Here is a 19608-nt window from a genome sequence, read left to right on the forward strand (position 1 = left end):
TAATATTTTTAAAATCAACTTATTTCATTATTATTTTAGGCATCTAAATACTTGCTTGGGAATATATGACTAATTAAAACACTACCTTTACTAGTAGCTGTTCTGATATGTTTACTTTTTCTTTTTTTCTTTCAAAAATCATTTGGAAGATTTGATGAAAAAGAAAATGTGTCCAATTGCATCCAGTTGAAAACCTCAGTTATAAAGGGCATTAAGAACCAATTGATAGAGCAATTTCCAGGTATTGAACCATGGCTTAATCAAATCATGCCTAAGAAAGATCCTGTCAAAATAGTGCGATGGTAAGTCTTTATTTTTCTCTATGTAAAGCTCAGGCCTAAGTAGTTGAATATTGTATGATTAGATTGCACCCATAATAAATGGAATTATTTTCACATTAATTTTTGATAGATTATGGGAGTAGATAAATATACTAACTCTAAGCAATATTTATATTTTCAGTTGTTTTTCTATATGAAAATATGTACTGATTGTTTTATCAGTTAAATGTTTAGAGTTCAATTTAATTTATTTCATTTGTACTTTAGAGATTTGTTTTATTGAATTACCTAACAATGAAATTTACAATATGTGAAATAAAATTGAGTGTAGAAGCTCATATTTTTTTCTCTACACTGGGCTGGTATGCTAGGTAAAAGAGATAAACAATTTTTTTGGCCTGGATCTTTATTGAAAAAAATTTGAAAAGCTTATTGTATCTCTGTATATACATGTTTCATATTATACATTATTTAAAGGCTATTTGGCATATTAATTTTAGAAAGAAAATATCTAACTTGTACTTTGTGACATTTGTCTTACAGCCATGAACATATAGAAATCCTTACAGTAAATGGAGAGTTACTATTTTTTAGACAAAGAGAAGGACCTTTTTATCCAACCCTAAGATTACTTCACAAATGTAAGTCTTATTAGAAAAGACTTATTGGGGATATTGAAAGACACAAAAGGAGCTGAAAGTGACTTCTGGTGTTAACTTATTTCTTAGTACTAGGTAATATGGAATATAAAAGTAAAATGAATTCCCATCTTGTGGTAAATCTGAAAAATGCAGATTCTCTCATTATGCATTCCAGAAAGACCAAGAAAGAACATTCATTCATTCATTCATTCATTCATTCATTCAACAAATATTTATTGAACTTACTGTGTGCCAGACTTGGTCCCTGTCCCTATGAAACTAACAGTCTAGTTGGGAGAATAGACAACAATTACATAATTACACAAGTATATATTCACAAACTGTGATAAGTACTCTGAGCATTTTCTTTTAAATTTATACCTAAATTTGCCTCATAGAGATAATTCTATATAAGGGAAAGCATTGTCTAATTGTTGGAGTCAGTTATTGTTAGTTGAGTGCCAAGTTCAGGTGTTATTAAACAAAATAATGTTTATAACCTACCCACTTCTGCATATTAGACTGAGTATATTACCGAAAAATCCAGAGGAAGATACAATCCCAGTGCCCAAGAAGTTTTAAATGTGAAGTAAAACTTCTGCTCTTCAAACCAGTATGCATATCTGGCCTCCTAGCCAAGAGGCAGAAAGGAAGGGAGTGACTGGAGGGGTCTGTAGGTGGTATTTGTGACTTAATTAATGAATTTGATTTTTGGTAAGAGGAGATAAATTTCTCATTACTTAGTGAAGCAGAGGTCCAGAGCAGTAAAGCTGTTAGGCAACTTTTTAAAAAGGTGAAGCATTTAATTTAATATAATTTATTTTTAAAATTTTTTTATTTATTTTTAACTTTTTAAAAAATATGTTTTTATTGATTTTTTTAGAGAGAGTGGAAGAAAGAGGGATAGAGAGAGAGAAACATGGATGAGAAAGAAACATCTATCAGTTGCCTCCTGCATGCCCCCCTGCTGGGGATCAAACCCACAACCCAGGCATGTGCCCTGACTAGGAATCGAACCCGAGACCTCTTGGTCCATGGGTTCATGCTCAACCACTGAGAAACACTGGCCAGGCTATTAATTTGAAAGAGAGGGAGAGAGAGATGGAGGGATGGGGGGCGGGAGGAGGAAGGGAGAGAGAAAGAAAAACATCAATTTGTTCCACCCATCCATGCATTCATTGGTTATAGATGAAACATTTTAATATTTATAAAGGGATATTTACAATTATTTGATTAAGTATTGATTTCATCAAGTTAAAAAACTATAATGGACAGAAATTGAGTCCTGATGCAATGCGGAAAAGCTTAAAATAAAAACATTTTGGTGACATTAAGACATTTTAATGATATTAATTCCTACTCAACTAAAAGAGAATAGAAACAAAATAATCAAATATAGTACATGAATCTAGATTGGTTTGAAAAACAAACCAAATTCAAGTCCTCCTTCTCCTCCAAAAAAAGATATAAAAGACTTTCTTGGGACTCTTGGGAGAAATTTGCATATGGTTTGTTTATAAGATGATATTGCAGAACTGTTGTTAAATTTTCAGGTGTGATAATAGTGTTGTGGTTATGTAGGAGAATGACTTTATTCTTAGGTGGTGTGTGCTCATTTTGGTGAAGCATTATGTCTAAAGTTTAAAATAGAGGAAAAATATGATGTCTGTTTAAACAGAAAGAGATAAAGCACATATAGCAAACATTTGTTAATGAACAATTGTTGAATTTTTTTCTTTTAGATAAGCAAACAATATTTTATTGACCACAGCAGCAAAATTATACTTAGGACAGTGAGACAAGGAAGGGCATAGAACAGTGGTTCTCAACCTGTGGGTCGCGACTCCTTTGGGGGTTGAATGACCCTTTCACAGGGGTTGCCTAAGACCATCGGAAAACACATATGATTACATATTGTTTTGTGATTAATCACTATGCTTTAATTATGTTCAATTTGTAACAATGAAATTGGGGGTCATCACAACATGAGGAACTGTATTAAAGGGTCACGGCATTAGGAAGGTTGAGAACCACTGGCATAGAAGAAGCAACAGGAGAGCCTAGGCTGGGCTGCTTTGGCTCACTGGGAAGTCAGAGAAAAGAGGTCCTTGGAGACAGGTTCAGGGGGTTAGTCTGGGATGAGCTGCCGCTGCCCATTGCTCCCCTGGTTGCAAGTTTTATGGGGTCCCGTAGAGGCTAGGAGATATGTGCCTGTGAGGCTAGTAGAGGGGGAATGGAATGGCATGGGCATGCTTCCTGGAGGGAGAGCACCCAATTGTTCAATCTAAGTGGATAGTGTCCAGGTGTTCATTCGACTATTCTTCCAGTTTTTCCATATGTTGAGGAAAAGTCCTAATAAGCTAGAGAAAAAGATGTTCCTATTTAGTAGTATTTTTCTGGGAGCCAACCTTTTAGAGCATCTTAAAGTTATTTTTGTGCAAGAAGCAGGATACTATGGTGGTTAAAAGCATGAACTTGGAGTTAGGCAGACCTGGGTTCAATTTCCAGTGCATTTCTTTTGTCAGGTCACTCAACCTATCTAAATCTTGTTTATTTTTTAACTAGTGGCCTGGTGCACAAAACTCGTGCACGGGGGTGCGGGGGGGGGGGGTGTGTGTTGGTGGTGGGCTCTCAGCCCGGCCTGCACCCTCTCCAATCTGGGACCCCTGGAAGGATGTCCAACTGCCGGTTTAGGCCCGATCCCAGTTGGACATCCCTCTCGCAATCTGGGACTGCTGGCTCCTAACTGCTCGCCTGCCTGCCTGATTGCCAATAACCACTCTGCCTGCCGTCCTGCTTGCCCCCAAGTACCCCCCGCCCCCCGCTGGCCTGCTAACCTCCATCTGCCACCCCCCCTGGCTGGCCTGATCACCCACAATGGCTCCTCCCACCGGCTTGATCACCCACAACTGCCCTCCCCTCTTGGCCCCTAACTGCCTCTTCCTCAGCCCCACCACCATGGCTTTGTCCAGAAGGTCTCCTGGAAGATCTCCCAGTCTAATTAGCATATTACCCTTTTATTAGTATAGATAGAGGCTTGGCGCATGGGTGGGGCCAGCTGGTTTGCCCTGAAGGGTGTCCCGGATCATGGTGGGGGTTCCCTTGGGAGACAGGGTGGCCTGGGTAAGGGGCCTGTGGTGGTTTGCAGGCCGGCAATGCCCCCATTGGGATGGGGGTCCCCACTGGGGACAGTGCCGGCCTGGGCGAGGGGCTGGGGCAGTTTGCAGGCCAGCCACGCCCCCATGGGTGAGGGTCCCCACTGGGGGGCCTGGCCAGCCTGGGTGAGGGGCTGAGGGCCGTTTTCAGGCTGGCCACACCCACTTCAGGGTGGGTGTCCCTGCTGTGGTACCTGGCCAGCCTGGGTGAGGGCTGAGGGATGGCTAATTTGCATGTTTCTCTTTTTTTTTTTTTTTTTTTTTTTTTTTTTTTTTTTTTTTGTTAGAAAATACCTTTATTTCACCCTCCTCATGGTCTCTTGGTATTGGGCACCAAGTGTATTCCAGAATGGTAATGCATTTTTAAAAATATATAGTATTTATCATTTCTAGAGATGCAGGATATGAGAAAGATTCTGTTAGGTATACTCAGTCCACCATTTTACTCTCCTCATGCCTATTTCTTAACCCAGATCTCACTAATATCTACAGGCCAGTTGATATTAGTGTTAGAGAATCATCCTTCTACCATTTATTTCTTTGATACCCTGCCCCCACCAGGAAAATTGGTCAATATCAGGAATATAATTGGACTAATAAGTGGGTCAAGTCAATTTGCATCATGTATCAGGGTAAGAGTGTGGATTGCTCCTCTTTCTCTTTTGCCCATGTGGACGATGCAATATTCTAGTGTAGATAGCTTTTAATCAGCCATTACATGTGTTTACTTTTTTCTTCCATGAAGCCAATAGGAGTGAGCTAAGATCTTAGATTCAGGTTTGGCCTTGTGATAAGAGATCCCTCAGGACTCCAGGCTAGGTTGTGCAATCTTGCCCAGTGTATCAGAGCTTGCACTGAGTTTTTTTTTTTTTTTTTTTTTTTTTTTTTTTTTTTTTTATTGCTTAAAGTATTACAAAGGGTATTACATATGTGTCCATTTTATCCCCCCGCCCTAGACAGTCCCCCAGCCTCCCCTATCCCCCAGTGTCTTATGTCCATTGGTTATGCTTATACGCATGCATACAAGTCCTTTAGTTGATCTCTTACCCCCCTACCTCCTGCCCCCCAACCCTCCCCGGCCTTCCCACTGCAGTTTGACAATCTGTTTGAGGCAGCTCTGCCTCTGAATCTATTATTGTTCAAAAGTTTATAATGGTCTCTATTATCCATGAATGAGTGAGATCATGTGGTATTTTTCCTTCATTGACTGGCTTATTTCACTTAGCATAATGCTCTCCAGTTCCATCCATGACGTTGCAAATGGTAAGAGTTCCTTCCTTTTTAGAGCAGCATAGTATTCCATCGTGTAGATGTACCACAGTTTTCTAATCCATTCATCTACTGATGGGCACTTAGGCTGTTTCCAAATCTTAGCTATGGTGAATTGTGCTGCTATGAACATAGGGGTGCATATATCTTTTCTGATTGGTGTTTCTGGTTTCTTGGGATATATTCCTAGAAGTGGGATCACAGGGTCAAATGGGAGTTCCATTTTCAGTTTTTTAAGGAAACTCCATACTGTCTTCCATAGTGGCTGCACCAGTCTGCATTCCCACCAGCAGTGCACAAGTGTTCCTTTTTCTCCACATCCTCTCCAGCACTTGTCGTTTGTTGATTTGTTGATGATAGCCAGTCTGACAGGTGTGAGATGGTACCTCATTGTTGTTTTGATTTGCATCTCTCGGATGATTAGTGACTTTGAGCATGTTTTCATATGTCTCTTGGCTTTCTGAATGTCCTCTTTTGAAAGGTGTCTATTTAGGTCCTTTGCCCATTTTTTGATTGGATTGTTTATCTTCCTTTTGTTAAGTTGTATGAGTTCCCTATAGATTTTGGAGATTAGGCCCTTATCAGATATGACATTGGCAAATATGTTTTCCCACACAGTGGGTTTTCTTGTTGTTTTGTTGATGGTTTCTTTTGCTGTGCAGAAGCTTTTTATTTTGATGTAGTCCCATTTGTTCATTTTCTCTTTAGTTTCAAGTGCCCTAGGAGCTGTATCAGTGAAGAAATTGCTTCGGCATATGTCTGAGATTTTGTTGCCTTTGGATTCTTCTAGAATTTTTATGGTTTCCTGTCGTACATTTAAGTCCTTTATCCATTTTGAGTTTATTTTTGTGTATGGTGTAAGTTGGTGGTCTAGTTTCATTTTCTTGCATATATCTGTCCAATTTTCCCAACACCATTTATTGAAGAGACTATCTTGGCTCCATTGTATGTTCTTGCCTCCTTTGTCAAATATTAATTGAGCATATTGGTTCGGGCCGATTTCTGGGCTCTCTATTCTATTCCATTGATCTATATGCCTATTCTTGTGCCAGTACCAGGCAGTTTTGAGAACAGTGGCTTTGTAATACAACTTGATATCTGGTATTGAGATCCCACCTACTTTGTTCTTTTTCAGGATTGCTGCAGCTATTCGGGGTCTTTTTTTATTCCAGATGAATTTTTGGAGAGTTCGTTCTAGATCTCTGAAGTATGCCGTTGGTATTTTAATGGGAAGTGCATTGAATTTATAGATTGCTTTGGGTAGTATGGACATTTTAATGATGTTGATTCTACCAATCCATGAACACGGTATGTTCTTCCATCTGTTTATGTCTTCCTCTATATCTTTTTTCAACGTCCTGTAGTTTTCTGAGTAGAGGTCTTTTACCTCTTTAGTTAAGATTATTCCTAGGTAGCTTAGTTTTTTTGGTGCGATGGTAAACGGGATTGTTTTTATAATCTCTCTTTCTGAAAGTTCACTATTGGTGTATAGAAATGCCTCAGATTTCTTGGGGTTAATTTTGTATCCTGCTACATTGCCAAATTCATGTATTAAGTCTAGTAGTTTTTTGATGGAGTCTCTAGGGTTTTGTATGTATAATATCATGTCGTCTGCAAATAAGGACAGTTTTACTTCCTCTTTTCCAATTTGGATGCCTTTTATTTCTTCTTCTTGCCGAATTGCAATGGCTAACACTTCCAGTACTATGTTGAACAGGAGTGGTGAGAGGGGGCATCCCTGTCTTGTTCCTGTTCTTAGGGGAAATGGTGTAAGTTTTTGTCCATTGAGAATGATGTTGGCTGTGGGCCTGTCATATATGGCTTTTATTATGTTGAGGTATGATCCTTCTACTCCCACCTTGCTGAGAGTTTTTATCAAAAATGGGTGTTGAATTTTGTCAAATGCTTTTTCTGCATCAATTGATATGACCATGTGGTTTTTTTCTTTCAATTTGTTTATGTGATGTATCACGTTTATTGATTTGCGGATATTGTACCATCCTTGCATCCCTGGGATAAATCCTACTTGGTCATGGTGTATGATCTTTCTGATGTACTGCTGGATCCGATTTGCTAAGATTTTGTTGAGGATTTTGGCATCTATGTTCATGAGGGATATTGGCCTGTAATTCTCTTTCATTGTGTTGTCTTTACCTGGTTTTGGTATTAGGGTGATGCTGGCTTCATAGAATGAGCTTGGAAGTGTTCCTTCCTCTTGAATTTTTTGTAGTAGTCTGAGGAGGATAGGTTTTAGTTCTTCCTTGAATGTTTGGTAAAACTCCCCTGTGAAGCCGTCTGGTCCTGGGCTTTTGTTTGCTGGAAGCTTTTTGATGACTGCTTCAATTTCTTCCATAGTTATTGGCCTGTTGAGATTTTTAGATTCTTCCTGATTGAGTTTTGGAATGTTGTATTTTTCTAGGAATTTGTCCATTTCCTCCAGGTTGTCTAGTTTGTTGGAGTAGAGCTGTCCATAGTATTTTTTAACAATCATTTGTATTTCTGTGGGGTCTGTTGTTATTTCACCTCTTTCATTTCTGATTTTGTTTATTTGGGTCCTCTCTCTTTGCTTCTTGGTGAGTCTGGCTAGAGGTTTGTCAATCTTGTTTATCCTTTCGAAGAACCAGCTCTTGGTTTCATTGATTTTCTGTATTATTTTTTTGGTCTCTATGTTATTTATTTCTGCTCTAATCTTTATTATCTCCTTCCTTCTGCTCACTCTGGGGTTTTCTTGTTGCTCTCTTTCTAATTCTTTGAGTTGTAGAGTTAGCTGATTTACTACCATTTTTTCTTGTTTTTTGAGATAGGCCTGTAGAGCTATAAACTTCCCTCTCAGGACTGCTTTCATTGTGTCCCATAGGTTTTGGATTGTTGTGTTTTCATTGTCATTAGTTTCCAGGATGTTTTGAATTTCTTCTTTGATTTCATTGGTAATCCAATCAATATTTAATAGCATGCTATTCAGCTTCCAGGTGTTTGAGTATTTTGGGTTGTTTTTATTGCAGTTTATTTCTAATATTATGCCATCGTGGTCTGCGAAGACGCTTTTTATGATTTCAATCTTCTTGAATTTGGGGATACTTTGCTTGTGACCCAATATATGGTCTATTTTTGAATATGTGTCATGAGCACTTGAGTAGAATGTATATTCCGTGGCACTGGGGTGAAGTGTTCTGAAGATGTCTATTAAGTCCATCTGATCTAGTGAGTCATTTAGTATTGCTGTATCTTTGCTGATTGTTTGTCTAGAGGACTTATCCAGTGATGACAGTGGTGTATTAAAGTCCCCTACTATGATTGTATTGTTGTCGATCTCTCCTTTGATATCTTCCAGAAGATTTTTTATGTATTTGGGTGCTCCTGCATTGGGTGCATATATGTTTATCAGGGTTATATCTTCTTGTTGTATTGATCCTTTTAGTATTATGAAGTGGCCTTCCGTATCTCTTGTTATGGCCTTCACTTTGAGGTCTATTTTGTCCGATATAAGTATTGCTACCCCAGCTTTCTTTTCTTTTCCATTAGCCTGAAAGATAGTTTTCCATCCCTTCACTTTCAGTCTGTGTGAGTCCTTTCTAATGAGGTGGGTCTCTTGTAGACAGCAAATGTATGGGTCATGATTTTTTATCCATTCAGCCACTCGATATCTTTTGGTTGGAGCATTTAGCCCGTTTACATTTAAAGTTATTATTGAAAGGTACTTGTTTGTAGCCATTTCTTTTTTTGTGTGTGTGGCTGTTTTCTTTCTGGGATTTTTATTTCTTCTTTTTACACCAGTCCCTTTAGCATTTCTTGCATTGCTGGCTTGGTGGTGATAAACTCCCTTAGCCTTTTTTTGTCTGTGAAGCTTCTTATTTCCCCTTCAATTTTGAATGATAGCCTTGCTGGATAGAGTATTCTTGGATTCAGTCCTTTGCTTTGCATCACTTTGTAAATTTCCGTCCATTCTTTTCTGGCCTGATGTGTTTCTGTTGAGAAATCATTTGATAATCTAATGGGAGATCCCTTGTATGTAACTTTCCGTCTCTCTCTTGCAGCCTGTAAGATTCTCTCTTTGTCCTGAACATTTGCCATGGTAATTATGATGTGTCTTGGTGTGGGTCTTTTCGGGTTCACCTTGCTTGGGACTCTCTGGGCTTGTGTGACTTTTTTCTTCCCCACCTCAGGGAAGTTTTCTGATATTATTTCTTCCAATAGGTTTTCTAATCCTTGTTCCTCTTTCTGTTGTTCTGGCACCCCTATTATTCGTATGTTGTTTCGTTTCATGTTGTCCCAAAGCTCCCTTAGGCTCTCCTCCTGTCTTTTAATTTTTTTCTCCAACTGAAGTACAGTTTGGGTGTGTTTTGCTTCCCTGTCTTCTAATTCACTAATTCGGTCTTCCGCTTCTCCTAGTCTACTGTTGATACTTTCAATGGTGTTCTTTATTGCAGCTATATCGCACTTCATTTCTTCTTGGGTCTTAGTTAAGTTGTCGATTTTTTCATCTGTTTCTTCTTGCTTCTTGGATAAGTTGTCGATTTTTTCCTCCATCCGGTGTATGCACTCTAGGACCCTTATTCTGAATTCTTTTTCTGTCATGTTGTATGCCTCTGTATCACTTAGCTGCTTTTCTGGTGAGTCCTCCTTTTCTTTCCTTTGGGGATTTCTTTGTCTACCCATGTTTGATCTCACTGACGTATATAGATAATGAGTCGTTCAGTGGCTGCTCCCTAGGTGGCAGTGGCTCCTCGGGCTGTGGTTGCTCCTTGGGCGGTTGTGGTAGCAGCTGCTCCTCTGTTGTTAGTGGGTCTTCTGATGGGTGCTGTTCACAGCTGTTGTGGCTCTTCTGGCTGGTGGAGGGAGGCTTCACCCACAGCAGCTGTTCCTCAGACAGAGCGTGTGGAGATCAGGAGGCCGCTGTTGCTTGGATCTGCTTTCTGTGGGGAGAAGCCGAGTTCCTCTGAGTTCACGTAGTCGCGCTGCTTGAGAGCCGTTGTTGCCGGGTTAGTAGCTGGTCTCTGGATGCCGGCGACAGTCACCCAAGATGGCACGGTCTCCGCGGCTGTGCCGGCGCACCTGGAGAGGTTTCAGCCTCAGCCTCTAACCGTTCCCTTTATCTAGGATTTCTCTGTCTTTCCTGGCTGCAGACTGTCTCAGCTGAATCTCCTCTGCTTATTCGGGCTGTATGCTACCCGTTTCAGCTGCCCGCCCTTATCTGCTCCGGGACAAGGCACCGACACGTCTGTCTAAACCTCCGCCATTTTCTCCATCTGCATGTTTCTCTTTATTGTAGATAATGGACACAGTGTTTGTTTTTTTTAAAAAATATATTTTACTGATATTTTACAGAGAGGAAGGGAGAGGGATAGAGAGTTAGAAACATCAATGAGAGAGAAACATCGATTAGCTGTCTCCTGCACACCCCCTACTGGGGATGTGCCCACAACCAAGGTACATGCCCTTTACCGGAATCAAACCTGGGACCCTTCAGTCCGGAGGCTGATGCTCTATCCACTGAGCCAAACCGGTTAGGGCGGACACAGTGGTTTTTAATATGGACATATATTATGGGTTGTGAGGATTAAATGAGATAGTATATGTAATGTAGCTAACACAGCATCTAAAATGTAGTAAGTGCTCATAAATGGTAACCATTATAATGATTTAGTAATTGTTTATACAGTGTGCACTAGCACTAATTATCATCATTATTAAAGGGTAGCTGTCCAGCTGTTAATGAGGATGGAGATCTGGAAAACAAATTATGGCTTATGAATAATAAATGTATTCATTTACATTCCTTTTTTTTAAGCCTTAGGAGCTAGGCATTATTTTTTAAAATATATTTTTTATTTATTTTCAGAGAGGAAGGGAGAGGGAGAGATAGAAACATCAATGATGAGAGAGAATCTTTGATCGGCTGCCTCCTGCACGCCCCACACTGGCAAGTGAGCCCACAACCCAGGCATGTGCTCCAATCCGGAATCGAACCATAACCTCCTGGTTCTTAGGTCAACGCTCAAGCACTGAGCCATGCCAGCTGGGCTGTGTTTTTTTAATTTTAAATCCTCACATGAGAATGTTTTTTCCATTGATTTTCACAGAGTGGAAAGGGGGAGAGAGGTAGAGAGAGAAACATCGATGTGAGAGCGACACATCAACTGGTTGCCTCCCTCATGCGCCCGAGCTGGGTGCCAGGGAACCCGCAACCGAGGTATGTGCCCTTGACTGGAATTGAACCCAAGACCTTTCGTTGCTTAGGCTGGCGCGCAGGCCAACGCTTTAACCAGTGAGCCACGCCAGCCAGGGCCATTCATGTTCCTTTTTATCAGTAAGTTCTTTAAATTAATTTGGAGTCATGTTTAAATTAATTTGTAGTGTTATTATCTGATAAGTGTGATGGCTACTGTTAAAACATTAAAGTGAATAAATTTTACCAATTATTGTTGTTGTTATTACTAGAGAGCCCTGAGAGGCCTAAAAAGTTTTCCCCCAAGCATTGTTTAAAATCCTCCAGGGACCCTTTAATTGTTAGGTTATGAATTATTTGTAGATACACACACAAAAATATTTTTTAAGACTACAAAATGAATATGTGTTCATTCTAGATATCAGGAAAATATAGAAATAAAATTACCTGTATTCCCATGACCTAGAGATAATCATTGTTAACATAGCGGTATACTTCCATCCAGTTATTTCCTGTATGGTGTGTGTGTTTGTATGTATGTGTAAATGTGTATATTTTTCCTTTTTAAGTTGGGCTCTCTGTTATATAGTTCTTTTTAAATTAATAGACTTATTTTTTAAAACAGTTTTAGGTTTACAGGAAAACTAAGCAGAAAGCAGAGAGTACCCACCCTTCTCTTATTATTAATATGTTGCATTGATGTGATACAGTTTTTACAATTGATGCACCAATATTGATACATTATTGATAACCAAAATCCATAGTTTACATCAGGGTTCATTTTTTGTCTTGTATATTCTGTGGGTTTTGCCATATGAATAATGGTCACTGTTAAAGTATCATATAGAATAGTTTCACTTCCCTAAACATCCTCTGTGCTTCACCTATTCATCCCTCTCTCCTGCCTCTCCCCTAGCAACCACTGATATTTTCGGTAATTTTTCATTCTGCTTTTCCGTTTTAACATTATATTATGAACACTTCCCAGGGTATTATGTATTCTTCAAGAACATGGCTCTATTATATAGATGTTGTAGATACACCTTAAGTCATATATCACTTACTTTATTTTTGGACATTTAAGTTGATTCCAGTTTATTTCTATTATAAATATTAGTGTGGCAATGAATATCTTTCTAACTATATTGTACATCTCTCATTTTTTCTTAGAATAAAATCTTAGAAGTAGAATTACCAAGTCAAGAGAGTTTGAACCTTTTTAAGGCTGTTGATACATGTTGCCAAGTAGTCCTAAAGAAAGGTTGTAGTAATTTATAAGCCTTCTAGCAGTATATGGGAATGCCAGTTTTCCTACACTCTTGGTAGTACTGGAAATGACTTTTCTTAAAAATATTTACTAATTTCTCTGAATCCATTTTTGTTCATTAGTTTATGTTATTCATTAGATTCCAAATATGAGTGAGATCATGTGATATTTATCTTTCTCTGACTGGCTTATTTCACTTAGCATAATGCTCTCCAGGTCCATTCTTGAGGGAAGAGTGGGTGGGTGGGAAGAGATCAACCAATGAACTTGTATGCATATATGCATAACCCATGGATACAGACAATAGGGTGATGAAGGCCTGGGGTCGGGGTGGGGGTGGGCTGAAAGAGTCAAAGAGGAAAAAAGGGGGACATATGTAATACTTTCAACAATCAAGATTTAAAAAATATTGATAAAAGTATTTGCTAATTTGCTAAGTGAAGGATGGTATTTCAGTTTTATTTTGCATCTGTCAGAGTACTGTAATTTTGGGAAATATTTGTCTATGTCCTTTGCCTTTTTTTCTGATGAGTCATTACTCTTATTAATTCTGTAATGTATTTATTTTCTTCTAGATCCCTTTATCTTGCCACACCAGCAGGTTGATAAAGGAGCCATCAAATTTGTACTCAGTGGAGCAAATATCATGTGTCCAGGCTTAACTTCCCCTGGAGCTAAACTTTACCCTGCTGCAGTAGATACGATTGTTGTATCCTTCTCAGGCTCTAACTGTTGAAAAACATATATTTATGTCATTACTGAAAGATCTATCATCCAAAGGAACATTAGATGTACTTTTTTGGAGGTGACTGTTACTATTACCTCATGCCTTTCTGGTTACATTTGAAAATGTGGGAAGTAACATTATTTCTTGAGATTAAATTGTGACCCAATTTAGAAATTAAAAGAGAACAGGTAATGAAAGAGTCCCAGCTGCATTTCAGCCTAGTTAGGGCCCAAATGTTATCAGATTCAGGACACAGTATAAAACTCTTGGTTATTAATGGAGAGGATATATCTGATATGATTGGGCCACTTCTTTGGACATCAGCTTGCTACTTTTATGTTTGACACTGGAATAAAAGGACTCAAAGGGAAAAGAACATAGGTAACAGGTAGAGTGCTAAAAGTAGGTAAAGTGAGTAGTGGAAAATGCTGGCAATTCCCAACTTTTAAAGTTCATTTAAGTTGGTTGTTTGGGCCTCAGAATATGATTTCTAAAAGAGAAATTAACGTTAAAGTCCTAGATAATCCTTAAGGATCTATTCAACTCATAACTGAGTAATTCTGTATTATTTCCATTTATATGGTGCTGTTTCAGCTATATCCTAGATTAAATAGGTTTTTGCCAACTAGCCTGGACAGGTTTTTGCCAACCAGTCTGTTAAGGTCCCAGATAGTCCTTAAGAATCTATTCAACTCGGAGCTGAGTAATTCTGCATTATTTCCATTTAGGTATATGGTGCTGTGTCAGCTATATTCTAAATTAAATAGGTTTTTGCCAACTTTGTCATAGATAAAGTGGCCATTTGCCTCAAGTTGAGAGAAGGAACCATACATGGTGGGAATGGGGAATCACTGTGGAGTGGGAAGGCTATTGGAATGGGTTTAAGAATGTGTCTTGTATTCAAAAGGAGGCTGTCCTCTGTTGTGGAAGTTATATCTAAGGGGTAGTATAAGTTGTATGTTTATATCTTAGGAATAGTTTGTATTGACATAGATACTGGTCACATAATAGGTGCTTAAATATTTGTGGAACATTGAATGAATTAATTAAAAATCGGTGGAGAAAAGTATTCTGTAAAAATAGGTCACCTTTTTATGTTTATGATTTTTCTAAGTGTTGCAAGTTTAGAGTTGTGGAGTTCCTTTTTTGTTGTTGTTAATCCTCGCCAAAGGATATTATTTCCCATTGATTTTTAGAGAGAGTGGAAGGGAGGGGGAGAGACAGGGAAACATTGATATGAGAAAGACACATGGATTGGTTGCCTCTTGCAGGTGCCCCAACCAGGGCCAGGGTCTAGCCTGCAACCGAGGTTTGACTGGGAAAATCCATCCCTGGACCCTTCAGTCCTCCGGCCAACACTCTAATCACTGAGAAAAACAAGCTGGGGCCTGGAGTTCCTTTAAGTGGGAAATTTTCCTAATACTTAGACTTTATTTTTAAAATAATTTTTTATTTTGAAATAATTGTAGGCTTTTAGAAAGTTGCAAAGCTAGTACAAAGGGTACTGTGTATCCTTGAACCATTACTTTTAAAAATATGTACTGCAGTGTTTAACATTCTAGATGCTTCAAATGATAACCAAAAATACTCTGTTCTAGGTTGACACTTGCTTACATTGGGCTCTTAAAGATAGACTAGACATATAATTATTGTTTTACTGTGTCCTTTACGTAAACCACCATTCAATGGTTAAAACATTAGAACAATTGATATTTACTTATTTCACAGTTTTTAATATATATTTTATTGATTTTTTACAGAGAGGAAGGGAGAGAGATAGAGAGTTAGAAACATCGATGAGAGAGAATCATCGATCAGCTGCCTCCTGCACATCTCCTATTGGGGATATGCCCGCAACAAGGTACATGCTCTTGACCGGAATCGAACCTGGGACCTCTCAGTCCGCAGGCCGACGCTCTATCCACTGAGCCAAACCGGTTTCGGCAGTTTTTAATATTTAGGTTCAAAATTTCTTTTTTTGCATCACTTATTCTGGTTTTGTTGGCATTAGGTTATAGTATTAACATCTGACTTAAAAACCAAGAATGATTATTAGATTCATTAATATAGCATTTATTGAGTATTTATTCACAGTGTGCACAGAGACTCTGATAGGTCCCTGCCCTGAAGGAATTATTGGTGTAGGCAAGGATATGAGATGGTTCAATGTGCCTTACCTAGTAATGTGATCATTATTTGACACCACCTCTCCAAGGCATTTTGAAAAATATTTCTTAGCTGTGTGTTTCCAGGCCATCATGGCAGAAGGAAAACAGCATGCTCTGTGTGTTGGGGTCATGAAGATGTCTGCAGAAGATATGTAAGTCTCATGTTAGGCCCCCTTAGCTTTTGAGATATGGGTAACCTATCTCAAAAGCATCAGAATGACAGGGGAAATTTGCTCTCATTCATACCACATCTTACAAATATGTAAGCACAGAAGCCTCATTTCTGATTTTTCCTAACACTTAGAAAGCCAGTGAAACATATTTTGTCTCTGGGATTGCCTTCTTTTTTAAGCACTCTGAAAAGAACCCGTGTGCCAATGTAACTGTTTTGTATTATGTATGTATGTATGTATGTATGTATGTGGCATTTTAGGAATTTTTTATTTAGTATGATTTAAATTAGGTGGAAGGAAAGATGTTTTGCTACAATTTTTAAAAAATATATATTTTATTGATTTTTTTACAGAGAGGAAGGGAGAGGGATAGAGAGTTAGAAACATTGATGAGAGGGAAACATCGATCAGCTGCCTCCTGCACACCCCCCGCAACCAAGGTACATGCCCTTGACCAGAATCAAATCTGGGACCCTTCAGTCCGCAGGCTGATGCTCCATCATTGAGCCTAACCAGTTAGGGCTTGCTACAAATTTTTAAAACAGTGACATAGTTTGTCACCACACAGTATTTGTCTTATATTTTGACCTAGTGGTATAGAATAGTAAGGAAATATTAAATATATATTGTCAAAATGTAGATATTTAAGAACTTTGCAACTCAATTGAAGAATACATTATTGCTATTAATTTCATTTCAGGGTTAGTTGTAAAAAAAAGATGTAAATCTCCATTCTGAATGGGAGACTGCAGTCATGTCTTGATTCCCTATTTTGTTTCCATTAATATTAACCTCATTAACTTACTGGGTATTAAATATATAACTATATGTATACTGTGTAATTAATGCTATTAAGTTTTCAATATCTTTGCATATTTCTTCTTATTACTGCCTTACTTTAAATCCATAAATCTGAAATTTCTGGTTCATAGTACTAGCATTGTTTAGGATTTTTAATGCATATTTCTAAACTATATTCCAGAACATCTACAACTTTTTAAACTTAATTAGTATTGTGTGAATATTCCCATAGTTCATACCAACTGAATTATATATTTCCTTTTAGTTTGCCTAATCAATGTGATTAAAATTATGCTATTCTTTAATGTTAAAAAAATTTGTAACACTTTGATTTTCTCCTGATATGTTGACGCATTATTACTCTTTCTATACACCCAATAGATCACTAGAATCACTGTAAGACATGAATTGCCCCAGAGTAATGTAGTTTAATGTAGACAGTAATGTGAGTGTAATATAAATAAATTCACTACATGTAACTCAATAATTGCAAAATAGCAATGCACTTTGAATTACATTTACCATGACTAAGCCTACAAAAATGCACAACGATATGTTTATGTGCTTTTTTCCTTCTACAGTGAGAAAGTCAACAAAGGAATTGGCATTGAAAATATCCATTATTTAAATGATGGGCTGTGGCATATGAAGACATATAAATGAGCCTCAGAAGGAATGCACTTAGGCTAAATATGGATATTGTGCTGTATCTGTGTTTGTGTCTGTGTGTGACAGCATGAAGATAATACCTCTGTAGTTGTGCTGAATAAATTCAAAAGATGCTAAAATTCTGTTAGCTTCAAAAATTATTTTAGTTTTTCTTAAACTCCAGTTAAAATTGGGTAGGAACAAACTTGGACATTAAAAGGTATCTGGTAAGTAACCAAACTCAGACAACTTCATGTCCTTTCTTAGGCTAATGATGTACTGTAAGATGAAGGGCAGGACTTGATAAATGAACTTGCCAGTATACGGTTGACCACTCCCCCCCCCCCCCCCCCGAGAATCTGCCAACTTCATGGGGCTGGAAACTAATTGGGAATTTTATTCCATTATTCCAGGACACCTAGAAGTGCCCCTTCTCTTTTTGTGTGTTTTTTGTTCATTGTTGTTTTTAAACTTTTCACGATGGGAAATTCCATACATATACAAAAGTATGGGGAAAATAGTATAATGGACCTTTTCTATATCCATCATCTAGCTTCAATTCATAACCAGTTTTATTTCATCTATATCTCACTTATTCCTTCCGGCCCCAGTCCCTGATTATTTTGAAGCAAATCTCAGATATATAATTTTATCCATAATTACTTTAGTATGGATCTTTTAAAAGATAAGTGGTTTTCTTTTAAAAAAACACAAACATAACCACAATGTAGTTGTCACACCTAAAAAACGTAACTGTTTCTTAATACAATCAAATATCTGGACAGTGTCCAAATATGTGACAAATTGACTTGATTGCCTCTCTTTTTAAATTTTTTTAAACTGTTGGTTTGCTTGAAACAGAAACCAGACAAGGTCCATTTATTGCATTTGGTTGTTATTTATTGAAATCTCTTTTAATCTGTAAGTTCCCCCTCTTTCTTTTCCTCTTTATTTAAGAAATGTAGTTGTTTTGTCTTACAGAGTTTCTTCCCACATTCTGGATTTTTGATGATTATATTGTTGTAAAGTAATTTAACTTGTTTTTATGCCCCCTGTCTTGCCTGTAAACAGATAAGAGTAGATTCAGGTTCCATTTACTCAGTGTCCTCTCTTGAAACTATATAGGTGCCAGAACTTCAGATTTGGGTCTCCACTGTATTCCTCAAACAATGTGCATCTTCTGTCATAAGTGGACCTACTTCAGTAAGATCAGTAAGCAGTTTTGGGAGTTACATGAGCTGATATGAACTTATATAGTGATGATAGGCCTTTCTTCCTAATAACCTTGCTGTTATTCTAGTGTCTCAGCCATCTTTATTTGGTTGTTTACAAGTATGTGACGTGGTTTTACTTTTCATATGGATACAGACATTTACAAGCTTGTGGTGGCCTGTGTTACAGTTAGAAATTGGCGAGAAAGGTGAGGGACAGAAAAAGAGAGAGACCATTTGGCTGGCTGTTACAGCTGAGCCTCTCAAAATATAATATAGGTGAAGATAATAGATCCAGGTCTGACCCTCAGATTGAGAAATGATTTCCCACTAATGAAACTGGTAGGACTTTGAGATTCCTATGTTAGAGTGTAGATGTATTTAGAGTGGTAAGTTTGCTTAGGGTAAACAATTAGTAAACTGGAAGTTTCTTGGTGAACATGACTAAGAGCAAAGGAAGGTTAATAATTTGGGGGAATATTTCATCTGGGATGGGGCAAGGCTTAGAGAGGTTTTCCTGCTTCATCATTAATTAGAAGGCTTATGTCTGCCATATTTGTTTCCGAGCCTGTACAGGCACCCTGATATTTTACTTCCTGTATCCTTTTTAAGTTATACATAGAATATTTTCCTTTGTTATAACAGTTATATTCTACAGCATACTATATTGTTATATTTTATTGTTTATTCCTGATGGATAAAAATGTAAATGATGTCATTAGTACCACATTTATAAATCATCTTTCAGAGTAGGTTTCTTCCAAAGATGTTTCATTTTATGCTGACTTACCAATTTCAAATTCAGATACCTGCCCATCTGGGGAAGGAGGGACCCTATTTGAGGCCTATATAGCTCCTTATAGTAGTCTTAAAAAGAGAGTATCTGAGTCAGTGTCAAAACTAAACTTTGAAATGGAAGAGTAAGCATACTTTTTTTCCTTCTTTGAAAAGCAGTAAAGACAAAACAAATACTAAACTCGAAACCTTTACTTTTGGTGCTAAGGTAATGTTAATTGACCAAGATTGGCTATGGAGTATTAGTAATGAAAAACAAAGCACACATAGTAGAGAAATTAAAACCTTGTAATGTCTTGGTTTCTG

The 19608-nt window shown here is 37.9% G+C and overlaps 1 protein-coding gene across 7 annotated transcripts in view; it reads left to right on the forward strand.

Annotated features, from left to right (window-relative positions):
- Positions 1-17439, forward strand: part of MCTS1 (MCTS1 re-initiation and release factor) — a 66648-nt gene extending 49209 nt beyond the window's left edge. For all 7 annotated transcript variants that reach the window (XM_081081181.1, XM_081081182.1, XM_081081185.1 and 4 more), the window contains 5 exons: positions 150-302; positions 825-922; positions 13355-13488; positions 15759-15826; positions 17230-17439. In XM_081081181.1, the coding sequence (XP_080937307.1) occupies positions 150-302; positions 825-922; positions 13355-13488; positions 15759-15826; positions 17230-17311 (535 nt within the window). In that variant the 3' untranslated portion in view covers positions 17312-17439. The remainder of the gene's footprint in view (positions 1-149; positions 303-824; positions 923-13354; positions 13489-15758; positions 15827-17229) is intronic.
- Positions 17440-19608: the final 2169 nt, after the last annotated feature.

This window comes from Myotis nattereri (assembly GCF_964212035.1).
Source record: "Myotis nattereri genome assembly, chromosome: X".
NCBI lineage: Eukaryota > Metazoa > Chordata > Mammalia > Chiroptera > Vespertilionidae > Myotis > Myotis nattereri.